Consider the following 24,958-nt stretch of genomic DNA (forward strand, 5'->3'; position numbering starts at 1 on the left):
GGGGAAAGTTTGGGGAAGGGCTGGAAAAGTTTGAAGAAGGGTGTAACTCACAGAGAGAGGGTGGAGCAGCGGCCCCCTGAGAAAGGGGAACCTGGGGGATGCAGGTTTCATTTCTGGGAAGGGAAATGTCATATGATGTCTCTGTTCAGAAGAGAAATGGGGAAGTGGGAGCTGGCTTGAATGATCAGAGAAAACACGCCCAGGAAGAGTGAGACGGAGAGAATCTGCCAGAGCAAGAGACTGAGCAAGGAAGGCAGAGAGAGCTGGCGATACAGCTGGCCAGAGACGGTGTGGGACGACGGAGACACAGAGCGTGGGAGGTGAAGACGCAGGACAGGCCAGGCAGTGAGGGCAGACAGACAGAGCGTAGGCTGAGAAGGGTGGGCTGGGCAGAGCAGGAGAGACCCGTGCAGTGTCCAGGCAGGGCGTTGCATGGCTCGGGATGGTGCCCGAGGGGAGCGCCGACCCCTGCTGGGGCAGGAAGAGGCCCCAGCCGGGGGTCTGTGGGCTGCCTTTGAGGGCCGGAAGGCAGCCTGTGTGGCCGTGCTGCTGGTGGAGATCCTGGAGCGGGCGGCTTTCTTCGGCATTGTCTGCAACCTCGTCCTCTACCTCAACAGCAGCAACTTCAACTGGGAGGGCACGCAGGCCTCACGGGCTGCCCTGCTTTTCCTGGGCGCCTCCTACCTGCTCTCGCCCATCGGGGGCTGGTTGGCTGACGTCTATCTGGGCCGCTACTGGACCATCACCCTGAGCTTCCTGCTCTACCTAGTGTCGGCCTGCCTGCTGCCAGTCACGGCCTCGTCGGACGGGCGGCTCTCGCTGTGCGGGAAGATGCCAAAATACCCGCTGCAGGATCTCTGCCGGAATCAGAGCGGGGACTGCCAGCCTCCAGCGCACGGCCACTACTGCGCCCCACTGATGTACACCGGCCTGCTGCTGCTGGCACTGGGCATCAGCTCCGTCAAGGCCAACCTCACCCCCTTCGGTGCCGACCAGGTAACAACTTCCAACACCCCCGGGGCAAGCCACCTGAAGAGCAATCTGTCCAGAACACAAAGGGTTACACGCACACACACCCCAAAGAGGCCTCGACTAGGCAAGACCATCGCCCCGGCTAGCACCCAAGAGGGTTAACGTTGCACACGCGTGCATGAGGGCACACAAGCCCGAATTGTGGGCTACACCGAATTGTGCACACATGCGTCCCCGTGCGCGCATGCACACACAAGTGCATCTGGCACAACTCTGAAAGCACATGCAAGCAACAGTACGTCTATGCAAGCAGTTGCACACACACACAAGGGCACATCCACACCCACAAGCTTGCACACACTCACACTACCATGCGCAAGTACGCATGCGCTTGCATGCCTAGGGAGGTGGTGGAATCTCCATCCTTAGAGCTTTTTAAGGTGCGGCTTGACAAAGCCTTGGCTGGGATAAGTGGTGTACCGAGGGGAGTCAGGGGGACTAGGCCCCTGGGCTCCGGCCTGCAGGGGGGAAATGCTGGGCCAACCCTTCATGACGCGCAGGGGGCAGTGGCCCAGGAGGCTCTGAGGGGTGCAGAGCCTCCTGCGCTCCACCCGCCTGTTGTGAAGGGTTGGCCCAGAGCACACTTACCCTCCGCTGCCTTCAGCCCTGCAGCCCAAAAATGGCTCACATGGGGTGGCCTCTCCCTTTCCCCCAAGCATGGAGGCGGGGGTGCAGAAGCAGAAGCGGGAGGGTCATGAAGGGCTGACCCGGTGCTCTATCCGAGCCAGTGCTGGGCTGTGGGGCTGGAACGGTGGGTAAGTGAGGGGAGGATGGGGGCACGCCAGGCCGGCCCTTGGCAATAGGTGTCATGCTGCGGGGAGGGGGCAGATGATGGGATAAATGCCCCTCTACCACCCTGGATCCCCAGGAAGAAGCCAGAATTACCAGATCAGGCTGGGGGCAGGGAGAACATCCATCTGGATGATCTTGCCTCACAGAGCATGAGGGGTTAATCCTTCTCATCTCCTCCCAGGGTGTGAGGGAGTTCTCGCACCCATTGTGGGAGGTGAGGTGTCTAACTGGGGAGAAGGGGATTGTGTCTCTGATCCAGGAGAAATGGGGGTGGGGAGTTAACCTCTTATGGGCTGTAGAGGGAGAATGTCCAGACCCCTTGGGGGGGTTTACCTCCCATCTCTCCTTCCCTTTGGGGAGCCCGACAGAGCCTCGGCCAGGCGGGGGGGCCTCATCGTATGCCCACCCCAGGGGGTGCTGCTCCAATGGGGCACCCTGAAAGGGTGGGGGAGGCAAGAGGATGGGAAGGGCTGGGGGGACAGAGGGAGCAGGGGTTTGGGATGGGGGGAGAGGATAGATGCGGGGCACAGCCTGGCTCACGCCGCCCTGCCTTGCACCCCCTGCAGGTGACGGACCGTGGCCGCGACGCCACGCGACGCTTCTTCAACTGGTTCTACTGGAGCATTAACATCGGGGCGGTGATCTCGCTGCTCGTGGTGGCCTTCATCCAGCAGAACATTGACTTCCTCATCGGCTACACCATCCCTGCGGCCTGCGTGGCCCTGGCCCTCCTCGTCTTCCTCCTGGCCGCCCCCACCTTTGTCACCAAGCCCCCCACGGGCAGCCAGGTCTCCACCATGCTCCGGCTGGCCCTCCGGGGCAGCTGCTGCGGCCGAGTACTCCGCCTCAGGTAGGGTGGGCGCTGGCTGCTCCCCGCCCCGTCCCCTCTAGGGCCGCCACCCGCAGAGAGCACCAGGCCAAAATGGAGCCACAAACATGGGGGGCGAGGAGGGGAGCTCCTCATGTCGTCTGTGCTCTCCCCTTTCGCTGCAGGCCGGGCACTCTCCCGTCAGAAGCCCAGGGCACAGATCCTCTCCTCGATGGCAAATCGCAGCCCCGGGCCCCTTCGCCGGAGGAGGATCTTGCCAACTTCCAGGTGATGGCCAAGATCCTGCCGGTGCTACTGACCTTCATTCCCTACTGGATGGTCTACTTCCAGGTAGGGAGCTGGCTGAGCAGGGGTTGGCAGTGGGGGTTGGCATTGAGCCGTCCTCACCCCGCTGGGAGCGGAGGCTCGCTCCCGTTCATGCTTGTGAGACCCTCAGATCCTCGGGGGGTGAGGGGGCTGCAAATGGGGTGTTGGCTCCAGAGCGCCCCCTGGCCTCCGAAGCCGGCTCTGCAGCGACTCTATCTCAGCACCCCAGAAACAATCCACAAAGGCTTCCTCCGAGTTTTTAACCACCCCTACTTGAGGCTGGCTTCGTCACATGAACAGGGCGGAACAAGCCAGCAAGTCCACCCTGCCCCCCCGAGAGCCAGAGGCCGTCCTTCCCCCAGGAGAGGCACCGGGACGCTCCCTGGGTTGGTGCCCCTCTGGCTCTGAGAGGCCAGCAGGTCATCCCCCTATCTGTTGCTCTCCTGGCCCCTCTTAGCCCCACAGCCTTCTTCGGGCCTTGGCTGACATCCCTTCCTACCCAGCCCTCTGCCTTATGTATCCCAGAGGAATCACACAGCCCAGCTTCACTCTCCCCACCTGGGAAATGAACCAGGTCCCAGGTGGGGCTGAGACCCATTTCCCATTAAAGGGCCTGGGACTGCGTCCATCTCTTAGAAAGATTTCCTCCTCATTTCCTTCCTCTTTGGTTTGCCACCTCTCTCCATGCACCGGGCACCAATAATCATTGGCTGCTGGTAGCCAGCAGGCAGGACCCAGGAACCTTCTCCCAGGGGTCTCCCCTCCACTGCTGCCTCAGTCCTGGCTTGGCAGGTGTCCCTGGGGTAGGCAAAGGGGGTTCAGCCCATCCCCTCCTGTGGGGTGTCTCTGCCCTCACTCAGTGGGATAGGAGAGGGGTTCAGTTCCCCTAGGGGCCGTGGCATGCAGCGGGGAAGGCAGACAATGATGCCAACTCAAGAGGGTGGGGGAGGGACAATGCCCCCCTGGTGTGGTGGAAGCGGGCTGAGTGACATCACTGGGGTTGATGATGATGCCCCAAGAAGGGTGACGGGGGGAAGGCCGTCCCGTGGATCTGGGCCCCACATTGACCTCCCTGTTACATTTCAGATGCAGTCGACTTACTACCTGCAGGGCCTCCACCTCTTCATCCCCAACATCTTCCAGCACAAAGGCACGGGCAGCGGCACGGGTGGCAGCTACATGGTGAGGGGCTGCGGCACGCAGCGGCCTGGCAGAGAGTGACACCAGCTCAAGGGGGTGCGGTGGGGGAGGGCTGAGTGACATTGCTGGGGTTGATGATGACACGGGGCAGGGATGCCACCAGGCCAGGCAAAGGGGCCAGTGGAAGAGGCAGCACAAGTGAATCCTGCTGCCCACTGGAGTGGGATGACGACGTTCCCGGCCTGGGCAGGGAGGCAGGGCCAGGAGGCCACCGTCCCCTGACCGCACAATCCCCCCATTGTGAGAGACTCCGCCTGAGCTGCATGTGACACTGGTTGTGGTCACCCCTCTGGCTGGAGACAGAACAGAAACTGTCTCAGCTGCTTCCGCTTCTCCTCAGGCCCGGGAGGCCCTGGCTAGCTGAAGGGGAGGAGATTAGGGAGCCGGGGGAGTGTCCAGGCTGGGAGAGGTAGGAGATTGAGATGCTGTGGAGACATTTCTTAAGGGGATGCCTGGTTCTGTTAGCCAAGGTGCTGGTTCTGACCCAGTTCTCTCCCTAATTCCCCAGTGCCTGGTTCCTGTTAGCCCAAGTCCTGGCTCTGACCCAGTTCTCTCCCTCCTTAGTTCCCTGATGCCTGGCTCCTGTTAGCCAATGTGGTGGTCCTGCTGGTTCTGGTCCCGCTGAAGGATCGAGTCATTGACCCGTTCCTGGTGAGACGGAAGCTGCTGCCCTCAGCGCTGAAGAGGATGGCCATTGGCATGTTCTTTGGCCTCGCCTCCATCATCGTGGCAGGTAACGCCTGGTGCCCGTGGCTAGGGAGGCCACAGCTGGTGGGAGGCCGCTGCCCAGCGCCATGGCCAGGGCTGGAGCTGACATGCATTGTGGGGGTGTCCCAGAGGATGGCCGATAGGCTCTCCCGGGCCTGAAAGCAAGGGCCTGCTGACTCACCCATGGGGCCTTGCTCAGCTGGGGCTGACCCCTTCTGAATGTGCATGGGGGGGTGCCACATTGATCGGTCCCGCCCCTCTGCGGCAGGCATCCTGGAGACCAAGAGGCTGTGGTACGTGAAGAACAACCAGACCATCTCACAGTACATCGGCAAGGATGAGTACTTTGCCGCCCCGCTGCCCATCTGGTGGCAGATCCCCCAGTACATGCTCATCGGCATCAGCGAAATCTTTGCCAGCATTCCAGGTAACGGTGCTGTGTTTGTACAGCGCCTAGCGCGATGGTGTATGGGGGAGGGGGGGGTCCATTAATAATAATAAGACAGCACAGGTGAGGGGGTAAAATGCCAAGGGCTGGGCTGGGGCTAGACAGAGCATGTGCAACAGGGGCTGATGAATGATGGGGGCAGAGGGCTGCAAATACAGGTGATTACTTCTGAGTTCCTGAAGCAAAGAGAGGCTTGCTCTGTAACTGGATGGGTGACCTACAGATTGTTATGGGTTCAAGGCTAGTGCTCTCCAGTGGGGTGGGGGCTGCCGGCTAATCAATCAGCTGGCATGCCAGCACACAGCTTGTTGTTTGAGCCCAGCCCCTGGCGGCTAGAAGCAGGGTCCATTTGCCCTAGTATTACTGATGTCCCTCAGAGCTCTCTGCTCTCCCCCAGGGCTGGAATTTGCCTACTCAGAGGCCCCCAAGTCCATGCAGGGAGCCATCATGGGGCTCTTTTTCTTCATTTCTGGCGTGGGCTCGCTCCTGGGTTCTGGGCTGCTGACGCTCCTCTCGGTGCCGGAGCGGGGCTGGATGCACTGCCCCGAGGACACTGGTGAGTGTGGGTCCAGGGGGCCAATACAAAGCGGACGGGAGAGGCGGGAAATGTGTCTCTGGGGCCAACAGCAGGTGCTCTGGGCAGGTGGGGAGTTGAGGCCCAAGAGCGGAGAACAGGCCTATCATCCCACTGCTAGCTGAGGGAGCTCTCCACAGAGGGGGGTTCTGCTGACAGCACCGGGGGACGGGTCCCTGGAGCTGGGAATGTGGCGAAAGATGTTCTCACCTGGTGCCGGGTTGGAGTACACTGACTGCGTAGGAAGACATGTGCCTTGGGCTGGGGGGAGGGAATGGAGGTGTCTGCCAAGGGCCAGCAGGGGGCGCTCTGACTAGGGTGACCAGATGGCCTGATTTTATAGGGACAGTCCCACGATTCGGGGCTTTTTCTTATACAGGCACCTATTGCCCTCCACCCTTGTTCCTATTTTTCACACTTGCCATTTGGTCACCCTTCTCTGACTGCTCACCCTTTGTCCCCCCAGGGAACATTAACAAGTGCCACATGGACTATTACTTCTTCCTCCTGGCTGGGATCCAGACCGTGACCTGCGTGCTCTTTGTCTGGATCTCTGTCCGCTACGAGAGGCAGCAGCAGCAGCAGCAGCCGCCCAACTTGTGCCGCGCCTGCACCGGCCGTGAGGGGGACTGAGGAGACCCACTGCCCCTCCAGCTGCCCTTTCCTGCAGTGGCTGGCTTGGGCTGGTGGCTGGGGCGGCTCTCAGGCAGGGCAGCCGGTTCCGCAAACCTGTCCTGGGAAAGGGGGAGGAGGAAGGACGCTTCCAAGCAGGACCCTAGGGACTCTCACCTGTAAGGTGCCCAGGGGAGGCAAGGACGGACCAAAGGAGGAGGGGGCTGCCCTAAGGCTGGGGGGAGCTCCTTCATGACTCACTTGGGGGTCTGCTTCTTTGGAGGCCATTGGGAAACCCTGCCCTGCCCCCCTTGGCTACTCCTAGCACCCCCCAGCACCCAGACTCTTCCTGGCTTCCTAGGGAATGCCCTCTCTTGACTGGGTTTCTCCAGCTGGCAGGGTCCTGAGCTGGCCAATCTCCTGGGATGGGCAGTAAGGGGTTAAATCAACAGGCGGAAGGAACTGGAAAGAGGGGTTGGGGGCATGATTCCCAGAGACAGGGGTAGGAGATCTGTCCCATCCTATGCAAGGGGCAAACCTCCTTCTCAAGCCACGCTGATATCAGGGCTCAACTGGGCAAAGGCTGGACACGCTCTCAGAGTGCCACGCCTGCTGGGTAGGACCCCAGAACAACGCCGATCCTTGCTACTACTCTGTGTAATGCTGAATGGGCTCGGACGGGGAGAGGCCAGCAGCGGTGGGTTTTGCCTGGCTGGTCTCTTGGGGTTGGTCCATGTGGAGATGTTTGTAAATATAGATCTTTTGGAGCCTGGGGGCTTTAATTTATTCGGGAGGAGGGTTGGATGAAGGTGTTCCAAGCCACCAGCACACAGTGGACAAGACAAAGAGAGGTGACTGCAGCTGCCCTTCAATGCCCTGCCAAGGTCTGTTTTTGATTTTATAAGAAGTGGAAATAACGCAGGGAAAAGGACACCAGAACTCAAAGCAATAGAACATCTTCCCCTTAAAAACAAAACCAAAGACACCTCCACTGCAAAGAGAGTTCTGTAAAGGACCAAACCTTCCCCCTGGAGCCTTTGCCACCTTCATCTAAGTCAAAGACAACAGGCAGCTGGGGGAGCACCAGGAAGCAATAAGGCAATATTGCTCAGTGGTCTCAGCGACACACCAGGTCATCAAGGTGGTGGTAGGCATCCTGGCAAAGCAAGCGTCTGAAAGGAGGCAGCTTTGCAGATGGTTATGGCCAGTAGCAGCCTGGGAGAAACCACAAAGGGGCTCATTTGAAAATTGGCCAGATGGGCAATTGCTGCTGGCATCACTGGCAAAGCAGTGGCGGGAGCTGACCTCACTGGAGAGAATAGACTAATGATCCATAACAGATTAATCATGTATTGTATCAGAGGCCCCGTGTGCTAGGTGCTGCACGTACACATAGTAAGAGACAGCCCCTACTGCCAATTGAAGGCTGTGAGAGCCATGGGGACAGGAGTCTGTTTGATATAGTTTCTGTGCTATCCACAGAGCGCCCTCCATCACCCCAACCCTCCTTACCCCTATGGCCCTCTTGGGGTTAGGGCCACATCTGACTGCGTGCACATGCTGTTAGTGCAGTGGGAGGGGTGGAGTTATGAGGGCCAGGCTGGCCAGGATCTCTCCGTTCCAGGATGCTGCCCTTGAGTTGCATGACCTCAACTGCTAGCTCTGGGCGAGCCAAGCACAGCATCAAATAGTCGTAGAGTTTAAGGCCAGAAGGGCCAACCAGATCACCTAGCCCAGGGGTAGTCAATAGGTGGACTGCAGGCCAAATCTGGACTTCCAGATGCTTTTGAACGGACCACAAAATCTTTTTATTTAGTTATGGTTATTGTAGTATTTTCTCTGGAGTCTGGACCTTGGCTACACCTTGACCAAGAAGTTTGGATCTTAGCAAAAAATCCCTGATCCAGCCTGACCTCCTGCATACCACAGGCCATCCACAGCACCCAGCACCCGTCCGCTAAACCCAACCATTGAAATCAGACCAAAGTATTACGGCCCACAGGAGACTAGACTGTTATGTCCAATTAGGTCCAGGCGGGACAGAGTGCACCAATGTCTAAGGCCTCTTCAATGGTAGGGAATGGACTGAAATCTATATTCTCAGACAATCATGGCAAGTGACCCTACTTCATAGGAAGGCGAAAAACTCACAAGGTCACTGCCAAGCTGAGCTGGGACAAATTCCTGCTGGTGAAATTTTCCAATCCCCATTTCACAGATGGGGACCTGGTGCACAGAGTGATTAAGGCCCCTCCTGCCCACCCCAGCAGAAATTTAAGCAGAGGGTGCACCAAGTTAAGCACGGACATTTTCATGAGTGGGATTTGCCCAATCACAGAGCCTTTGGCCGGTCTGGGAACTAAACTCAGATCTGAGTCCCAACCCCTACACTGTCCTTCTTCCTTGTCTAGTTTCTCTGTCCAAGCTGAGAGAAATGCCACCAGACAAGCAACAATGGGGAACAAAAAAACAAAAAAAAAATCGATCCTATTGTCCAAATATTTTCCGTGTCCTAAAACCACAGCAACGCAAAAGGCAGCACCATCCCTTGGCGTGTTAAAAACCCTATTGACGATTCTCGTGTGAGACGCCTCGTCCGCAGGCCTGCAAGGGAGCCGAGCTGCTGCTTTTCCTGGCAATGGAAAATCTAATTATAATCGATTTGAGGGGCTGGACCTACTGGCTGGCTGATGGCAGTAGAGGGGATGCTGGGATGGCGGGGGGACAGCCCAGCTGCTTGGCCTGGCCCCTGGGGGAAGCTTTTCCTTTTAGATGAAGGCTGTTCTTAAAAGGCCCACTCTCACCGTTCAGCTGTGTGGGGTGTGAATCTCCCACCTCCAAGAGGTGATTGAGTGCGCGAACGTTCCTGCTGATCGTGCACCCAGCATGTTACTCTGTTTGTGGAGACACCTGGAACATTCTTCCGCCCCTCCCCTCCCCCCATCTCCATCTCCTGCTTAAGGCTGGCATTAAGCCACCATCATGCTCCCAGGATGTGAACAGCTGTGCCTAGCCCCAGGGTAAATTAGAGCAGCCCTGGGGCTGCTCTGATTCATGAGCTGCTTCCCGTGGCAGTGGCAAGCAGATAATAGCCACAGTGAATGTAATCCAGTCATACCCCCCTTCCAATTCTTCCCCACTGGGAAGCCCCCCAGTGCAGGGGGTATTCTCAGGGAGCCAGGCCTCCTCTTCCCCTCTGTGGTCCCATGGAAGAATGGCCAACCTTGGCAGATGGGGGCTGAGAATAAGCCGGGCAGAGAAACTGGAGAAGTTTGATAGCAGAGGGAGCCTGCAGCTGCTTATCTCTGCCCTTCCCCCAGGGGGCACTGAGCACAAATGCAGGGAGGCACCTCTCCCTCCCCCCGAGGCCAGATTTGCTTTTAAATACTTTATTTTTGTAACAACTTAAGAATTAAAAATCTTCCATAAATAAAGGACCCGTCGTGGCAACCTCCTGATGCTACAGGTATAAAATGCCAGAGATTGTACAAAATGAACAGGCAGCCGGGGTGAAGGGGGCCGGCCGGTGCCCCCCTCCCGCATTGTGGGGAGTAGGAGGGACATCCCGAGGGTCAGACCACAGGAAAGACACTCGCCATGAAAACCAGCACAATCAACACAACGTCGCAATGAGAGCCAAAGCAAGAACAGGAATCGGGCGCCGGCTCCCCCGCTCAGTGGGTTGGAGTCCAGCGGGGAACTCACCTCCAGAACCTGGGTGATAACCAGGACACCTGGGTTCAAACTCGGTCCACTGGGATAGTAAAAGAGGGGCCTCAACTGGTCTCAAGATAGAAACTGAGCAGGCCCAGGCTGGATGCTCAGAACAGAGACCAGGCGTTGGAGGTGATTCTGTAGGACTCTGCCCTGTGCCCTAGAGATCCTGGTGCCCAGGGCTCGCCCCTAGTGGGCAGAGCCCTGCCCCCTGGCAGTGACCCCAGGGGACAGGGCTCTCCTCCTAACATGACGGGAAGGGAGGTGTAGGCAGAGGATGCCCAGTGGCTCCCCAGGCTGGTCCCTGGGAGGGCGGCTGATGGAAGCGGGAGCTGGCCCCTTACTGCTTTGCCCTGTGTGGTGTCAGTGGGGCGCGGACGGCTCGAGGTCAGGAGCTGCCCCGGATCCTCTCCATGTAGCTCCTCAGCTCGTCGGGGTCCCGCAGCCCCATGTCCTCGCACACCCAGCGGATGTCGTCCTCGCTGGCCACCAGGATGGACTGAATGGTAGGGGCAGAGGAGGGCGGGGGAGACGCGGCCCCCTCGGGGGCCCGGGGCGAGGCAAAGGTCACAAACTCCACCCGCTTACGTCTGCCCCCCGGCGCGGCCACCTCTTTCCGGGACAAGGTGCTGGGTGGGGCCGGGCTCCCAGGAGCCGCCGGGAGGAAAGTGCTGGCGGAGCTCCCCCCGTCAGGGCCCGTGACCTCAGGGGCCCCGACCTCCCCCCTGCCCGCCTCGGTGCCCAGGGGAGTCCCGCAGCAGCAGCAGCCGCCATCCTTGGCGACGGCAGAGGGGTCGGGGGTGGGATCAGGGCTGCGCTCTTGATGCTGGCCGCAGCGATCCAGCTGGCGGCTCAGCTCCTCCTGGTCGGTGCCCAGCCACACCCAATTGTGGGGCTGCTGGGTGGAGGGGGCTGGGCCGGGCCCGGCGTCGGGGGGCTCCTTGCGCTGGTAGCGCAGCACAAAGACGACGCAGTTGACGAGGAAGATGAAGATGGCCAAGCAGAAGACGCCCAGGAGAACGTACATCCCGATCTCCAGGTCTGTCACCCGCTCGGGGGCCTTCACCATCTCATCCTCTCCCTCCTCCCCAGGCTCCTCGTCCTCGGAGGAGAAGCCACCCTGGGGCCCCTCGAACTTGGTCAGGGCTGGCTCCACCCCGGCCGGGGCCCGCTTCCGGGGCCCCACCATGGTCTCTGTGGCTGCCGCCGTCACCGCCTCCCCTGACATGGCCCCCTCGGCCCGCTGGAAGGGGGACTCGGGGCGGGGATCGCGGTGCCGTGGGGCGCTGGGGGTCGGGAGCCGCCGGCTGATGCCCACCTCCAGCCAGGCAGTACCGGTGGCCAGGGGCGCCCGGTGCTTGCCTTTGCGGCAGGAGTCCGCGGTGTGCAGGCCCAGCTGCAGGAGGGGCCCACGGCCCGGCCCCTCGGCCACAATCAGCGGGCGAGCCAGCTCCTCGTCCGGCCGTACCCAGGCCACGCCGGGGTCCACGGAGGAGATGGAGAGCGCCACGTCCCGCCAGTTGTAGAGCTCCACGGGGGCCAGGGTGTGGTCTGTGAATGCCAGCCAAACGCTGAGTGCCGCTTCCTGGAGGGGGGACATCGGGGGCCACAGGGATCAGGCAACAAGCGGGTGGTGTTGGGGTGGGGGGGAACACACAGATGGGCAGGGGGGTGGGAGCAAACGGAGAGGGTGAGACGAGAGACACCCATGAGTCCTGTGCTGCTGTCCCCCTGCCTTGTGGGGGGACCAGAGCCGACACAGGCCCCACTCCTCAACTCCTGCTGGCCTCCCACCAGCAGCGTGTGCCTGACACCCTCTCCTACCCCTGCTGGAGCAAGGAGCGACCCTGTGCAAGGCCAGGCTCACTCAGCCCAGGAATCACAAGGTTACACCCCGTGTCTCCAGCCCTGCACTTTGCCGCCCGCCCCCGTGCCCCACGAGGTTCTCCTCTCACCTGCTTTGGGGAGTGCAGGGCTGTGAGTCCCCGGCAGGTGGCGGTGAGGACGTCGGGGTGTCCCAGCTCCGTGCTGAGGGCCAGTGAGAGGCCCGACACCAGCTGGGCCTGTAGCTCCAACACAGCCACCTTCTCGTCCGACACCACCAGCGTCTGCTCGCCCAGGATGGAGTCTGAGACCGGGGAGCGCACCTGCACCGGGGTGTTGGGGTGGGGTGGGGGTGGGGACACACATGGGTGCTATCAGCAAGTCTGGTCTGGACAGAAAACCTCCTCAGACCCTCACCCATCTCCCAATCTTCCCCCTCACGCTTCCCCCCACTCCCCTATCTCCCACACTTCTCCTCCTCCCAGCCTACCCCACTCACTCCCCCTTCCTCTGTGCCTCCCTCCACCTCCCAGTTGTCCCTCCCCTCACTTCACCCTCTGCTTGGCTGTCCCCCCAATACCATCCCCCAGCTCACCCCACCCAAACCCCTGTGCCCCTCCCCCTGCTCACCCCCAACTCCCACCTCCCCGGGCAGCCCCCCGTCACCTGGCCCCTACCTCCACCGACGTCACTCCCGGCTCGCGGCCGATCACCACGCTCCCGCCCTCCAGCGTGGCCACACGGGGGTCCTGCACCCTGGCATGCTCGCTCACCAGGTGGGAGACATCCAGGAGCCAGTCAGAGCTCGGCATGTAGGTCAGGTGCCGGCCGCCGTCCAGCGGATGAGCCACGAAGTGAGCCAGGAAGCGGACGGCGGCACGCTGGTACTGGAGCCGGCAGCCACGAGCTCGCCTCTCTGCCTCCTCCCCAGCATCCTCAGCCTCCGCTGGGCCGCTGCTCGCGGGGGAGAGAGCCATGGTCTCAGCAGGAAGCACCCAGGCGTGGGGCTCTAACCCCACCTGCTGCGGGTGGCCGAGAGCCACCCCATCCCAGTGCCATGGCCTCCGGGACCCTGTCCTGCCAGCCTTCACAGTGACACGGAGAGCCTGCCCTCTGCTCATCTGCCTCCAGCCTCTGGGACGCCCTCCTCCCCCGGCCTCTACCCCATCAGAAACTCTGGGACCTCCCTGCCAGCTTCTGCCCCTTCAGAGACTCTGGGACCCCCCAGCCTCTGCCCCATTATTGACTCTGGGATCCCCCACCCCATCACAGAGATTTCGGCTCCCCCCTCGCTCCCCACCCCACTGTCTGTGCCCTGAGTGTGGAACCTTTCGCTCAACCAGTCACCAGAGACTCTGAGCTCCTCACTCAACCGACCTGCCTGCTCCCAGGGGACGTCTCCCCCTGAGCCCCCTCCATTCTAGTCTAGTCAGGTTCTTAGACTGTGCCCATCACTGTGGCATCTGAGCGCCCCAGAGCACACACAGGAATGTGGTCATAGCCATGGTGCCTGCCCTCTTCATGCACCCAGCCTCCGGCGCCAGCCCCTTCCTCCCCTATCTCCAACACACCTTTCCCATGCCCTCGCCGCCTGCCAGGCCCTGCCCACCCTCCCACAGGACAGGCCCTGGCATCCTCCCGAGACACTACATCCCGGCATCCTCCCTGCTCACCCGCCAGGCCCCGGCACCTTCACAGCAGCCCTGATCCTGGCTCCAGAGAGGGAGCCAGCGGGACTGACCTGTCTGGAGCGGCGCCGGGCACCCTCCAGCCGCGCACCTGCTCCAGCGTGGTGTCGGTCAATTCGACGCGCAGCGGCAGCAGCGGCACCCAGACGGTGAAGAGCAGTGAGGCATGGAGCCGGCGGAACCAGAAATCCACCCGTGCCCCACGGGCGCCCCGGTTCTCCTTGCCCCCCACGAAGACCGAGTCACACGTGTCCGTCACCTGGGGGCCAGGAAGGCACGGAGAACAGTCCCATTAGCACAAATGCGAACACGTACTCACACACCTTCAGCCCCCCTGCAACGCCTGCCACTCGGGATGCTCCATGGAGCCGGGGGAGGGTGTGAGGAGCAGCTAGCAAAGAGGAAAAAAGAGCAGAAGGGGCCCAGCGACCCCTGGCTATAGAGTGAGAGGCGGTGGAGATGGGGAACACCCAGGAGCTGAGCCCCAAGAGGTACGAAGGGGGCAGGGATGTGTGGCTATGGAGCCAGAGTTATAGGGGCCAGGGCCACTGAGGATGTGGAGGGGGACAGGAGGTGGCTGGCAGAGAGCTTGGGCCATGGAACTGGGGAGGTGGGCGAGAGGACCCCAGGGGGCTGAAAGCCTGAAGGGGGAGCAGTGGAAGAGTCCAGACCTTCCAGATGGAAGAGGAGGTCCCAGTGCCGCCCCACTGGTCGACTGGGCTGTATTGTGACCTGGGGAGTGGGCACACCAGACTCCCATGTAAACTCTGATCTCTTGTCCCCTGCTCCTTTCCCCAGCCTCAGGGGTCAGGGGAGATCTAGCTCTTAGAGGGTGAGGCGGGGTGATGGCCCAGGAAGGCACCTGAGGGTGGTGGTAGGGGATCTGGCATCTCTGAGGGTGAGGCTGGGGTGATGGCCCAGGAAGGCACCTCCTTGGGGGGTAGCGGGTGGATTGCTTGTTTCTCACCTTCAGGACCTGCTTGTTGGCGGACTCACACCCCATCTGCTCGGTGACCTCAAACACAGCTCCCCCTGTCTCCACAGCAACCAGCTTCACCGGCACCGACTGGGGGATGCCCGTCAGGGGGGCAGTATTCACGATCTCCTGCTCCTGGGGAGACCAGGAGGGGACAGAGACTGAGACACTGCTTCTGGGGTGAGGGGCGCCCCGCTGCGGGGACAGAACGACAAGGCTTTACCTTCACCAACGGGACCAGCGCCCGGACGTTGCGCTCCGACACCTGGATCTCCCACACCATCTTGTCCTTCTCGGCCTCGGGGTCCTGGCCGGGGTACTCCACCTGCCAGGTGACAGGGCGTGTGGAAGCCAGGCCACTCGTGCCATTCTCCACCGCCAAGTCCAGATAGAGGAACTCGGGAAAATCTGCTGCCCTAGACGGAGGCAGGAGGGAAGCGAGGGGGCAGTGAATGGAGAGTAGGTGAGTGGGGGGGGGGGCGGGGGGGGGCCGTGGAGGACATATACAGTGCCCCCAGGGGGCCGCGGCATCTCACCCCTGCTCCATCATAAGCCACACACATGAGCCACCTCCAAGCACAACCAGAAGTTGACCAGAGAGAGGGACTGTCTTGTCCAGCCACCCACGGTTCCCCTCCCCCGATTTGATTGGTCAGTATCCGGGGGGGAGCAGCACCAGCCATCCCGTTTCCAGGCCAATGGCATCATACCTGCAGTCTGATTGGCTGAATCCTGGGAGAACAGCTACATCACCACTGCCTCCCTCTGAGTCACGGGGCGTCCTGTCCCCCACTCCAATTGGATGATGCCCAGGAGAATACTCAAGTCAGCCCTGCCCAGTCCCAGCAGGAGTCCCACAGTTTCTACCTCCAGCCCAATTGGCCGATGCCCGGGAGAATGAGCGTGCCAGCCTTGTCCCCTCCAGGTTCCTACCTCCAGTCCAACTGGCCAGCATCCAGCCGGCGACAGGTGACCAGAGCGGTGTGGTGCTTGGAGCCTTTGAACTTGTCCAGCTTGGCCGTCCAGGCCTCGGGGACGGCGGGGCGGGCAGCTAGGACCTGCAGCCCCTTCTTCACCTTGATCCTGATGAAAGAAGCACAGTTCAGAGTCAGAATGCGGATTCCTGGCAGAGACGTCATCCAAAGCAGGGACCCTTGGAACCCAACGGGGAACCTCAAGGGGCCAGTGGGGCGTGTGCCACGGGCAGGGTCCCTGGATCCCTCTGGATCTCACCTGAGGGTCAGCAGGTCGGCGGTGAAGTTCTGCTGAAGGATCAGGGTGGCCGTGAACAGCTGCCCCGGCCGCAGTGCCATGTCGGGGACCCGGATCAGCACATTGTCATCCAGCCGCACCTCCTGGCGCCGGGGCGGGTCCGTGGCTCGCAGTTCCACAGTGCCCACGTAGTGCAGTCTTTCCTTCACGCCCTCGCTGCCCGGCTGGGGCCTCTCCCGGGGCCCTGCATGGCCGCACTCTCCAGATGTTTCCCTGGGCCCCAGGCTGTAGTACAGCTCGGCTCGCTCGGGGGGCCGGGCGGGCTCCACGGCTCTGCGCCGGCTGTGCGAGGAGGGGGGCATGGCAGAGAACCAGCGCGGGGGGAACTCCAGCTCCACTACGCACACCCCCAGGGGCGCCTGAGTGGGAAGAGCAAGGAGCAGGCTCAGAGAACATCGATCTAGCCCCAGCCTCACCCCTGCGGGCTCCCTGACCTCACACCTCTAGGGTGGGCCCTGAAGTCTCCATCACCCAACCCGGGGGGATACCAACTCCTGCTCCAAGCCCGACCTACACTGCACTGCTGTCCCCAGCGCAGAACAGCCCTCTTTCCCCCAGTCCAAGACCACCTGGACCCCTAAGCTCACCCTCTGAAGAGCCAGCCTTGTCCTGGTGAGTTCCCCATCTCCAGCTGCCCCTGCAACCTTGCTATGGGGGGGACACGCAACCTTCTCCATGGTGATCCCTGACGCACCCTGATCTGGCCCTAAGAAGGGGCAGAATGTACCCAACGAGAGGGACCTCCAGCTCCCCCCGGCCCCATCCCTCCTCCAAGCAGGTCTGAGTGCTGGGCCCTCCGTCTCCTGGGAGGGCAGGTGAGGGTAGCCCTTGGGGCAGCGGGGTCATGTACTGACCTGGAGGCGGCAGGCGCCGTACACAGCCCGCGTCTGGTGGAAGGCGTGCAGGGAGACACAGGGCAGGTCGTGCCACCCCGGCAGCCAGTCCTGCCCCTTGAGGTGGAAGAGGACCCTGGCATGGGGCTCAGCTGGAGACACCGTGCTCTCAATGGATACAGCTCGGACGTCCCAGGCTGCGGAGCCATCCCTGTGGTGGGGATCGGCTGCCGGCACTGCCTGGAGAGAGAGATGCAGGCTGAGACCAGGAGAGGCAGGTCAGAGAGGCCACTGAGATGCCAGCTGAGCCCAAAGCGTAGGCATCTCCCCCCAGCTGGATGGGTAGGGGGCAGGGTTACCTGTTGGGCAGTGAAGGGTAGGTAGGTGGCTTGGACGACAGGCTTTGGCGCGGGCCGGCGATGGAGGAGGAGGTAGGTCTCCGAGCGGGTGCCCAGGGAAGCGTTTTCCGGCAGGTACCGATCGACCCGCTGCAGCCGGAAATGGTCCGGAACGTCCAGCACCTTGAGTTCGGCCGGCAGGTACACCAGCTCGGGAGCGTCCGACTCTCCACACACTGCGGGGAGGAGCAAAACCAGGTCCGCTGCCAGCAGGCACGTGCCCCTCACCCCATGCACTCGCCAGGGCACCAGGCCGTCCCCACACCCAACCCCTCCTGACAGGAGGAGATGCCGGGAGAGGATGTCACCAGGATCTGAAGGGCAGCATCACTGTTCCTGAGCCATTCAAGGGGGTGGGTCAAGCCTGCCCCCTGCTGGAGAAAAGGAAGCTGAACTATTTGTATTACAAAAGAGCCTAGAGACCCCAACTGAGATCAGGGCCCTGTGGGGCCAGGCACTGTCCAGACACATAGCAAGAGACAGTCCCTGCCCCAGAGAGCTCACAATCTGCATAGACAAACAATTATTATTACTCCCATTGCACAGATGGGAAACTGAGGCACAGAGAGATTAAGTGACTCCCCCAGAGAGTCTGTGGCAGAGCTGGCATTTGAACCCAGACCTCCAGAGTCCTTGCCCAGTGCTTTAATCCAAAGACCAGCCTTTCTCACAACCAAGACACCGGATGAAATTCCATCGCCTCCGTCATGCAGATCAGACACGATCATAACAATGCTCCCTTCTCTGAATGAAATCCTGGCCTCACTGAAGTCAGTGGGAAATCTGACATGGGCTTCCACAGGGCCAGGTTTTCACCCTCCGAATCTAAGAAAACCTTTGGCAAGTCTCTGAAGGCCAGATTGTCTAAGGCTCAGCAATGAAGCTGGCATTCAATTTGCCAGAGTTCAGCTCTCATTCAGCACCGAAATAAAGGACAGGCTATCAAAAGTGTGCGGCACTGGGGGTAGTCAATTATTTTTTGTCAAGGTCCAAATTCCTTGGTCAAGGTATAATGAAGGTCTAGACTCCAGAGAAAACAAAACAATAATGATAATAAGCAAATAAAAAGATTTGGGGGTCCGTTCAAAAGCATCTGGTGGTCCGGATTTGGCCCACCTATTCATTACCCTGACCCAGAAGGTGTGAGCTCTGGAAAACACTGACCCTAAGCTCCCTGTACCTCAGTTCTCCATTTGGCAGTCCCCCTCACCCATTGTCTGCCTTGTCTATTGAGATTGCTAGCTCTGTTGGTGCATGTGCAGCACCTGGCACAACGGAGTCCCGCAATCTCAGGTGCTATCATAACACAAACAGGCTTGTGCTCTTTTGCGTCTTTGTGATGTACAGAGCCAGTCAAAACTCAGACATTGTTTCCTCAGGGTTTCTATGGACACCTGGAGATTCAGTGGGACTTTGACATGATGAGACGCAGGAAGGCGAAAGCGGAGTGATTGACAGAGGACGGGGCCTTTAGCTTGATTGCGAATCATGTTCTGGTCTTTGCTTCTGTTAACATCTAATTCAGACGCTTTTGGCCCTACTAAGATTGCGACTCTTTGGGGCACAGACTGTGTTTTTGTTCTGAGTCTGTACAAAGCCCAGCACGCCAATGACACAACTGAACAAACAACAGCGTAGCATATAAGTAGAGCTAATTACTTTTGTTTTCCTTTTTGTAAAAAAAATATGGTTGTTTTTCTTCCCCCCACAAAAAAAAATCTGATCCAAAACCTACGGAAAAATGGTGAAAATCACTGAGATTTTTCACCCACCGGGTTTCTGATAAGAAAAAAGTCGATACCATTTTCAATGAAAAAAACATCAATCTTTCCCCCAACAATTAAACAAAATATATACAGAAACAATTTCAACACTGTTTGCGAAAACAGTAGTTTTATTCTTCACCCAGCTCTAGAGTTGGCGCCATTTGTCAAAGACGACGCAATACTTTGACGTCAATGGAACCAGCCATTTTGGAGATTTCTGAGATCAGTTGATTTCAACATTTTTAAGAGTCTTGGCTTTGCTTGTAACTTTACTTTCAGATGTCCCTACCTTCCAAAGAGAGAGCAGTTAAGAAAATTATAACCCAACCTGCTCTGATCTGACTGTCAGAAACGGGGCGTTAGCTACCACTTACAACTGCAACTCAACGTCAGCAGCACCTCGGCCTGCATGGAGCTTGAAAGCCACTTCCCCCACTTGGCCAGGGCTAGCAGGAAACTTTCCTGGGCCAGCGCCTTTCAGTTTCACAGGATCAAAGGAGCCATTTTAAGAAAATGAGGCCGCCTTTAGCCCTCAAAGGAAACTCCAGCGCTGACTTGCAGGTCTGGCCTTAGTCCGCAGAGAGACAGCTGCGGTGCTAAGCCCATTGCGGGAAGAGGAGGGATAGCTACTAGAGAGACAGGGGTGAGGTTGAGGGGCCAGGTTGCCACTGCTAAGAGGAGGGGGCTTTGAGTGTGAGGGTACAACTCCCACCTCCTGAAGAAGGTGTGTGTGTGTGGGGGGGGGACAGCTGTCCAGCAGACAGGTTTGTGTGTGCAAGAAGCCCCCACCAATGCTATCCCACAAGCCCTGCAGAGGACAATGATTGATCTAACGTGTATGGGGGGAAAGGGGCTCATAGTCCAGCTCTTTGGACCCAGCAATGGGGCAACCCGACCAGCAGGAGGCGCTGTGGCTCAAGGCTCAGGTGTATTTCAGCTTGGGTCCATCTCTGAAGCCCTGCTGCTATGTACATTAACCCACTGGCAGGTGTGTTGCAGATTCCCCATCTGTGCCTGACCACAGAAGATTTGAGTCTATCACAGCCCTGGTGGTAGCAGTGTATGCTTTTTAGCTTTGCAGGTCCCGGCTTCAATCCCCAGTGTCAGCCAAGATGGTACCTATCACAGACCATGGGCTGGGGGCGGGAGGTGTCACACATATAGGGATAAGACGCTCCATGACAGTTCTTCCAGACAAGCCAGCTCCATCCACACCCAGGAATGGAGATCACAAAACCTTCCTCCCCAGCACTTCCAGGGCTATGATCTCTCCCTCCCCCTACCAATCAGTCCATTACATGACGACACTTTCCCCTCCACTGTGATCCCTTTTCACGCCTGTCCCAGTCTCTGTCCCCCAGGGAAGGAGCAGGTGGCTGACAGATACTGTGACATCCCCCTCTGCCCTCTGGTTCTCTACATCCCAAGATCCAGGGAGTGGGGAGAAACAGGTGGGTCCTTCACAAGCCTGGTATCTGCCTCCCACAGGCAGTGACCTCTGCCATCTCCCCTCCCCCTGCTCAATAGGCCTGCTAATTACATTGCACTCTCATCTATTTCCCCTCATCACCCTGACAGCTCCAGCCTAGCTTTCTGCCTCCCATATCATCCCTTCTCCTGCTGGGCCTGGCTCCCGGCCTCCCTTCCCAGTCCCCTCTCCAGTCCCCTGCCTGCTCAGCCCAGAGACCCTTCTCTCTCATATGGCCCAAGCCCTTCCTATCTTTTAACCAGATTACTGATCCAGGGGAGGACTTTCCCTCTTATCCCATGACTGTTTACTTTGCTTAAGAGCCTTTGGTGAGGGACCTTGTTTCTGAAAATGTAAGTACACTATATTCACTGGATCACCCTTGTCCACATGCTTGTTAACCTCCTCAAAGAATTCTAGCAGATTGGTGAGGCATGATTTCCCTTTCCAAAAACCATATTGACTCTCCCCAACGTATCGTGTTCAGCTATGTGTCTGGTAATTCTGTTCTTTACTATAGTTTCAACCAATCTGCCTGGTACAGAAGTTAGGCTTACCGACCTGTAATTGCCGGGATCGCCTCTGGAACCTTTTTAAAAAATTGGCATCATATTAGCTATCCTCCAGTCATCTGATTCAGAAGATATAGGAGTAAATGGTCAGTTTTCAGAATGGAGAGAGGTAAATAGTGGTGTCCCCCAGGGATCTGTATTGGGACAAGTACTGTTCAGCATATTCATAAATGGTCTGGAAAAAGGGGTAAACAGTGAGGTGGCAAAATTTGCAGATGATATAAAACTACCCAAGATAGTCAAGTTCAAAGCAGACTGCGAAGAGTTACAAAGGGATCTCACAAAACTGGGAGACTCGGCAACAAAATGGCAGATGAAATTGAGTGTTGATAAATGCAAAATAATGCACACTGGAAAACATAATGGGGTCTAAATTAACTGTTAACACTCAAGAAAGAGATCTTGGAGCCATTGGGGATAGTAGCATCTGTTCAATGTGCAGCGGCAGTCAAAAAAACCTAACAGAATATTAGAAGTCATTAGGAAAGGGATAGATAATAAGACAGAAAATATCATATTGTCTCTATATAAATCCATGGTCCGCCCACATCTTGAATATGCATTCAGATCTTGTTGCCCCATCTCAAAAAAGACATATTAGAATTGGAAAAGGTACAGAAAAGGGCAACAAAAATGATTAGGGATATGGAACAAATTCCATATGAGGAGAGATTAATAAGACTGGGACTTTTCAGCTTGGAAAAGAGACAACTAAGGGGGGATATGACAGAGGTCAATAAAATCATGACTACTGTGGAGAAAGTATGTAAGGAAGTGTTATTTACTCCTTCTTGTAACACAAGAACTAGGGGTCACTGAATGAAGTTAATAGGCTGCAGGTTTAAAACAAACAAAAGGAAGTATTTCTTCACGCAATGCACAGTCAACCTGTGGAATGCCTTGCCTGAGGATGTCGTGAAGGCCAATATTACAACGGGTCCAAAAGTACTAGGTAAATTCATGGAGGATAGATCCATCAATGGTTATTAACCAGATGGGCAGGGATTGCTGTTTGCCAGAAACTGGGAATGGGCGACGGGATGGATCACTTTATGATTACCTGTTTTGTTAATTCTCTCTGAAGCACCTGGTGTTGTCCGTCAAAAGACAGAATACTGGGCTAGACAGACCGTTGGTCTGATCCAGTATGGCCACTCTTATGTTTATATGTTTTTCCCAGTTTGTCCTAGCAGAGATCAGGATTCACCACGAAATGCTGTGATCCCACCGCAGGCACCAGTCCCGTGGGACAGAACAAACCCCTCAGAGATGGCTTGCCCTGAATCATGGCTCCCGTGGTGCCTGGGGATCCCAGAAGCTCCCCAATGCATATGGGACCTGGAGGACCAGGAATGGACCCTGTAGAATCAGGAGCAGGTGATTCTGCTGCCAGTGCAACAGAGAATCGATTAGGTCTGGGGAATCTTTGGAGCACAGATGGAGAAAATGACACACAGCGAGCTCTCCATCAGGTCCAACCCACCCGCCCCTTCACAGGCACCACCAGCCCCAGCACAGTTCTGCTCCCATTGCACCTAGAGCCCTCGGAGCTAAGCATTTCAGTGCTGCAAAGATTTTGGGGGGAGTGACGGAAAGGATGGGGGGTGAGGGGGCTGGAGGGAGTGACTAGAGGTGAGAACAGTCTGCATACCCCAGGAGGGTGGAGGTCCCTTCAGGCTAACAGACAGGGGTTGGGACAGGAAGGGTAATGACTGGCTGAGCTGGGAGCATTTGCTAACAGAGAGATGCATTGGCCTGGGAAGCAGCCTCCCAAGGGATGTGGGTCAGCCTCATGGCTTGAGACCTTCACAATCAGACTGCCCTGGGGAATGCCCAGCAAGGGCCCAACTTGCCCGGCCCACAGACCTAACTGCATCAGGGCAGGAGTCGCCACTGGATCCTATGGCGGGGGGAGGGAGCAGAGGGATCCTGCAGGGTCCCATGGGGCTCACAACTAGGTGGCTGGGACCGGGGTCCCCACTGGATCCCATGGGGGAAGGGTGCATGGGTCTCAGACCCGGGTACTGACACAAGAGTCCCCGCTAGATCCCATGTGGGGGGCGCACGGGTCCTATGGGTCTCAGAGCTGGGTACTGGGGCCGGGGTCCCCGCTGGATCTCATGGGGGGCGCACGGGTCCTACGGGGCTCAGAGCTGGGTACTGGGGCCGGGGTCCCCGCTGGATCCCACGGAGGGGCAGGGGGGCGCGGCTCCTGCGGCGTCCGACGGGGCTCGCCGGGCCGGGGGAAGCCTGGGGGGCGTGTCTCAGCGGCGCTGCCAGGCTGTCCGGGGGGAGGCCGAGCCCCGAGCCCCCACACTCACCTCTCGCCGTCTCCAGAGCCAGCAGCGCGGCCAGCAGGACGAAGCAGCCGCGGCCGGAGGCCAAGGGGGCAGCGAGCCGGGGGGGTCTCATCCCTACCCGCCCCGGGGCCATGGGGCTGGCGCGGGGCTCAGATCCCTCTGCCCGCGCCCTGCGCCCGCAACATGCCCCGGTCCCCGAGCGCCGCCTTCCCGCTGTCCGTGCGCCCCGGCCGCGCCTCCGTCTGTCTCTGCCGCCGCCGCCGCCGGGGCTGCTGCTCTCAGACAATAGAGGAATGGGGAGGGAGGGCGCACATGGGCTCCTCTCCTGCCGCCCCAGCCGGGTCCTAAACCCCTCTGCTTCCCAGCCAGCAGCCCACCGCCTCCCCGTCCAGCGCCTAGCACAGCCCGCTGCTTAGGCAATGGGGTAATGCGAATCACAGAGCAAAAGCTGGGGCCTGGGATGGAGCCAGGGGCAGGAGGGAAGGAGCCGGGGACAGAGCGAGAGAGAGAAGGAGCCAGAGAGAGAGAGAGGTTGAGAAGGGGGGTGGGGAGCAACAAAGTGGGCCAGAGGGTGAGATGGAAAGAGAGGGAAGGGGAGAAAATGAACGAGGGGAAGTGTGAGAGAGGGACAGCGGGAGCAGGAGGGAATGAGGGAGGAGTGACAGAAAGAGGAAAAAGCAAGGGATTGAGTGAGCAGCCCCCTTGAAGGAAAGAGAGATCCGAGTGAGGGGCAGAATGAGCCAAGGATGGACAGAGTGAGGGAGGAGGGGATGGGGCGTGTGAGCAGAGGCAGGGTTTGTGCTTCCCTGTGTGTCAGAGATTGGAAGCTGGTTGAGGCAGGGGCTGCCTCCTGCACTGCACATACAGGGCCTGGCACCATGGGGCCCAGATCACCGATTGGGGCCCAGGGCTCCAGTAACATACAGGCCATAATAGGGACGGGATAGATCAAGGCAGCCACAGGAAAGAAAGTGGGAAGGAGAGAAAACGTGAGCAGGAGGGCAAAACAGACCGAAGGAGAAAGAACAAACGAGACCAAGAGGCAGCCAGGAAGAAGGCAGCCAGAGACAGTGAGAGGTGGATAGACAGAGAGGGAGAGAATCACAGGAGACAGACAGGCAGACAGCGGGAGATCCACAGGAAGGGACAGACAGATGGTGAGAGAATCACAGGAGACAGACAGTGATGGGGACAGCTCAGTCCCCTGGTGACTGGTGCTTTGTAGATAACCAGACAGACAGACGGGACAGAGCGAGTGGATTCCTGAGGGTGCCATAAGCCTGTTGCCCTGGGGCTCCCCAGCCCAGCTGCACCAGGGCCGCCAGGCACCCGAGGCATGCTGGGTGCCACGGAGAACTCACACCCAACACTCTTGCTCCAACTTGTTTCCCTGCACAGAGAGGAACCAGCCAGCAGCAGGGAGTTGCAGCTGGTCGGCTCTGCCCTCAGGCTCTGGGAGCCTGGCTGGGGCAGAAAAAAACCTGCCCAGGCACCGAGGGGTTAAACAGGCCAGTAAACAACAGATTGGAGCCTTCAGCCCCTACCATGTAACAGCTCCTCCCCTCCAAAATGAGGGGAGGGATGATCATGTGGGAGACCCAGAGAGGGGGTGGGGAGGAACTGGGGGCTCCAGCATACAGGGACAG

At 58.8% G+C, this 24,958-nt stretch overlaps 2 protein-coding genes across 2 annotated transcripts; one reads left to right on the plus strand and one right to left on the minus strand.

Moving 5' to 3' along the window:
- The first annotated feature begins 414 nt into the window (after positions 1–414).
- On the plus strand, positions 415–7,273 carry SLC15A3 (solute carrier family 15 member 3). Its single transcript, XM_067541472.1, has 8 exons — positions 415–996; positions 2,391–2,674; positions 2,818–2,983; positions 4,046–4,141; positions 4,724–4,892; positions 5,136–5,294; positions 5,713–5,871; positions 6,356–7,273. The coding sequence occupies exons 1-8, from the start codon at positions 433–435 to the stop codon at positions 6,520–6,522; spliced, it is 1,764 nt and encodes a 587-aa protein (XP_067397573.1). The 5' UTR covers positions 415–432; the 3' UTR covers positions 6,523–7,273.
- A 2,243-nt stretch (positions 7,274–9,516) lies between these two features.
- Positions 9,517–23,549, minus strand: TMEM132A (transmembrane protein 132A). The gene is made up of 11 exons (XM_067541523.1): positions 23,334–23,549; positions 17,168–17,382; positions 16,830–17,048; positions 15,937–16,334; positions 15,637–15,786; positions 14,927–15,119; positions 14,695–14,838; positions 13,781–13,986; positions 12,717–12,993; positions 12,171–12,362; positions 9,517–11,800 (listed from the first exon to the last, which is right to left on the minus strand). Exons 1-11 carry the CDS (start codon positions 23,443–23,445, stop codon positions 10,604–10,606), a joined length of 3,303 nt encoding a protein of 1,100 aa, XP_067397624.1. The 5' UTR covers positions 23,446–23,549; the 3' UTR covers positions 9,517–10,603.
- Between the last annotated feature and the right edge of the window lie 1,409 nt (positions 23,550–24,958).

Source organism: Emydura macquarii, unplaced genomic scaffold (genome assembly GCF_026122565.2).
Source record: "Emydura macquarii macquarii isolate MOO-44397 ecotype Brisbane River unplaced genomic scaffold, CSIRO-AGI_Emac_v2 contig_670, whole genome shotgun sequence".
Taxonomy (NCBI): domain Eukaryota; kingdom Metazoa; phylum Chordata; order Testudines; family Chelidae; genus Emydura; species Emydura macquarii.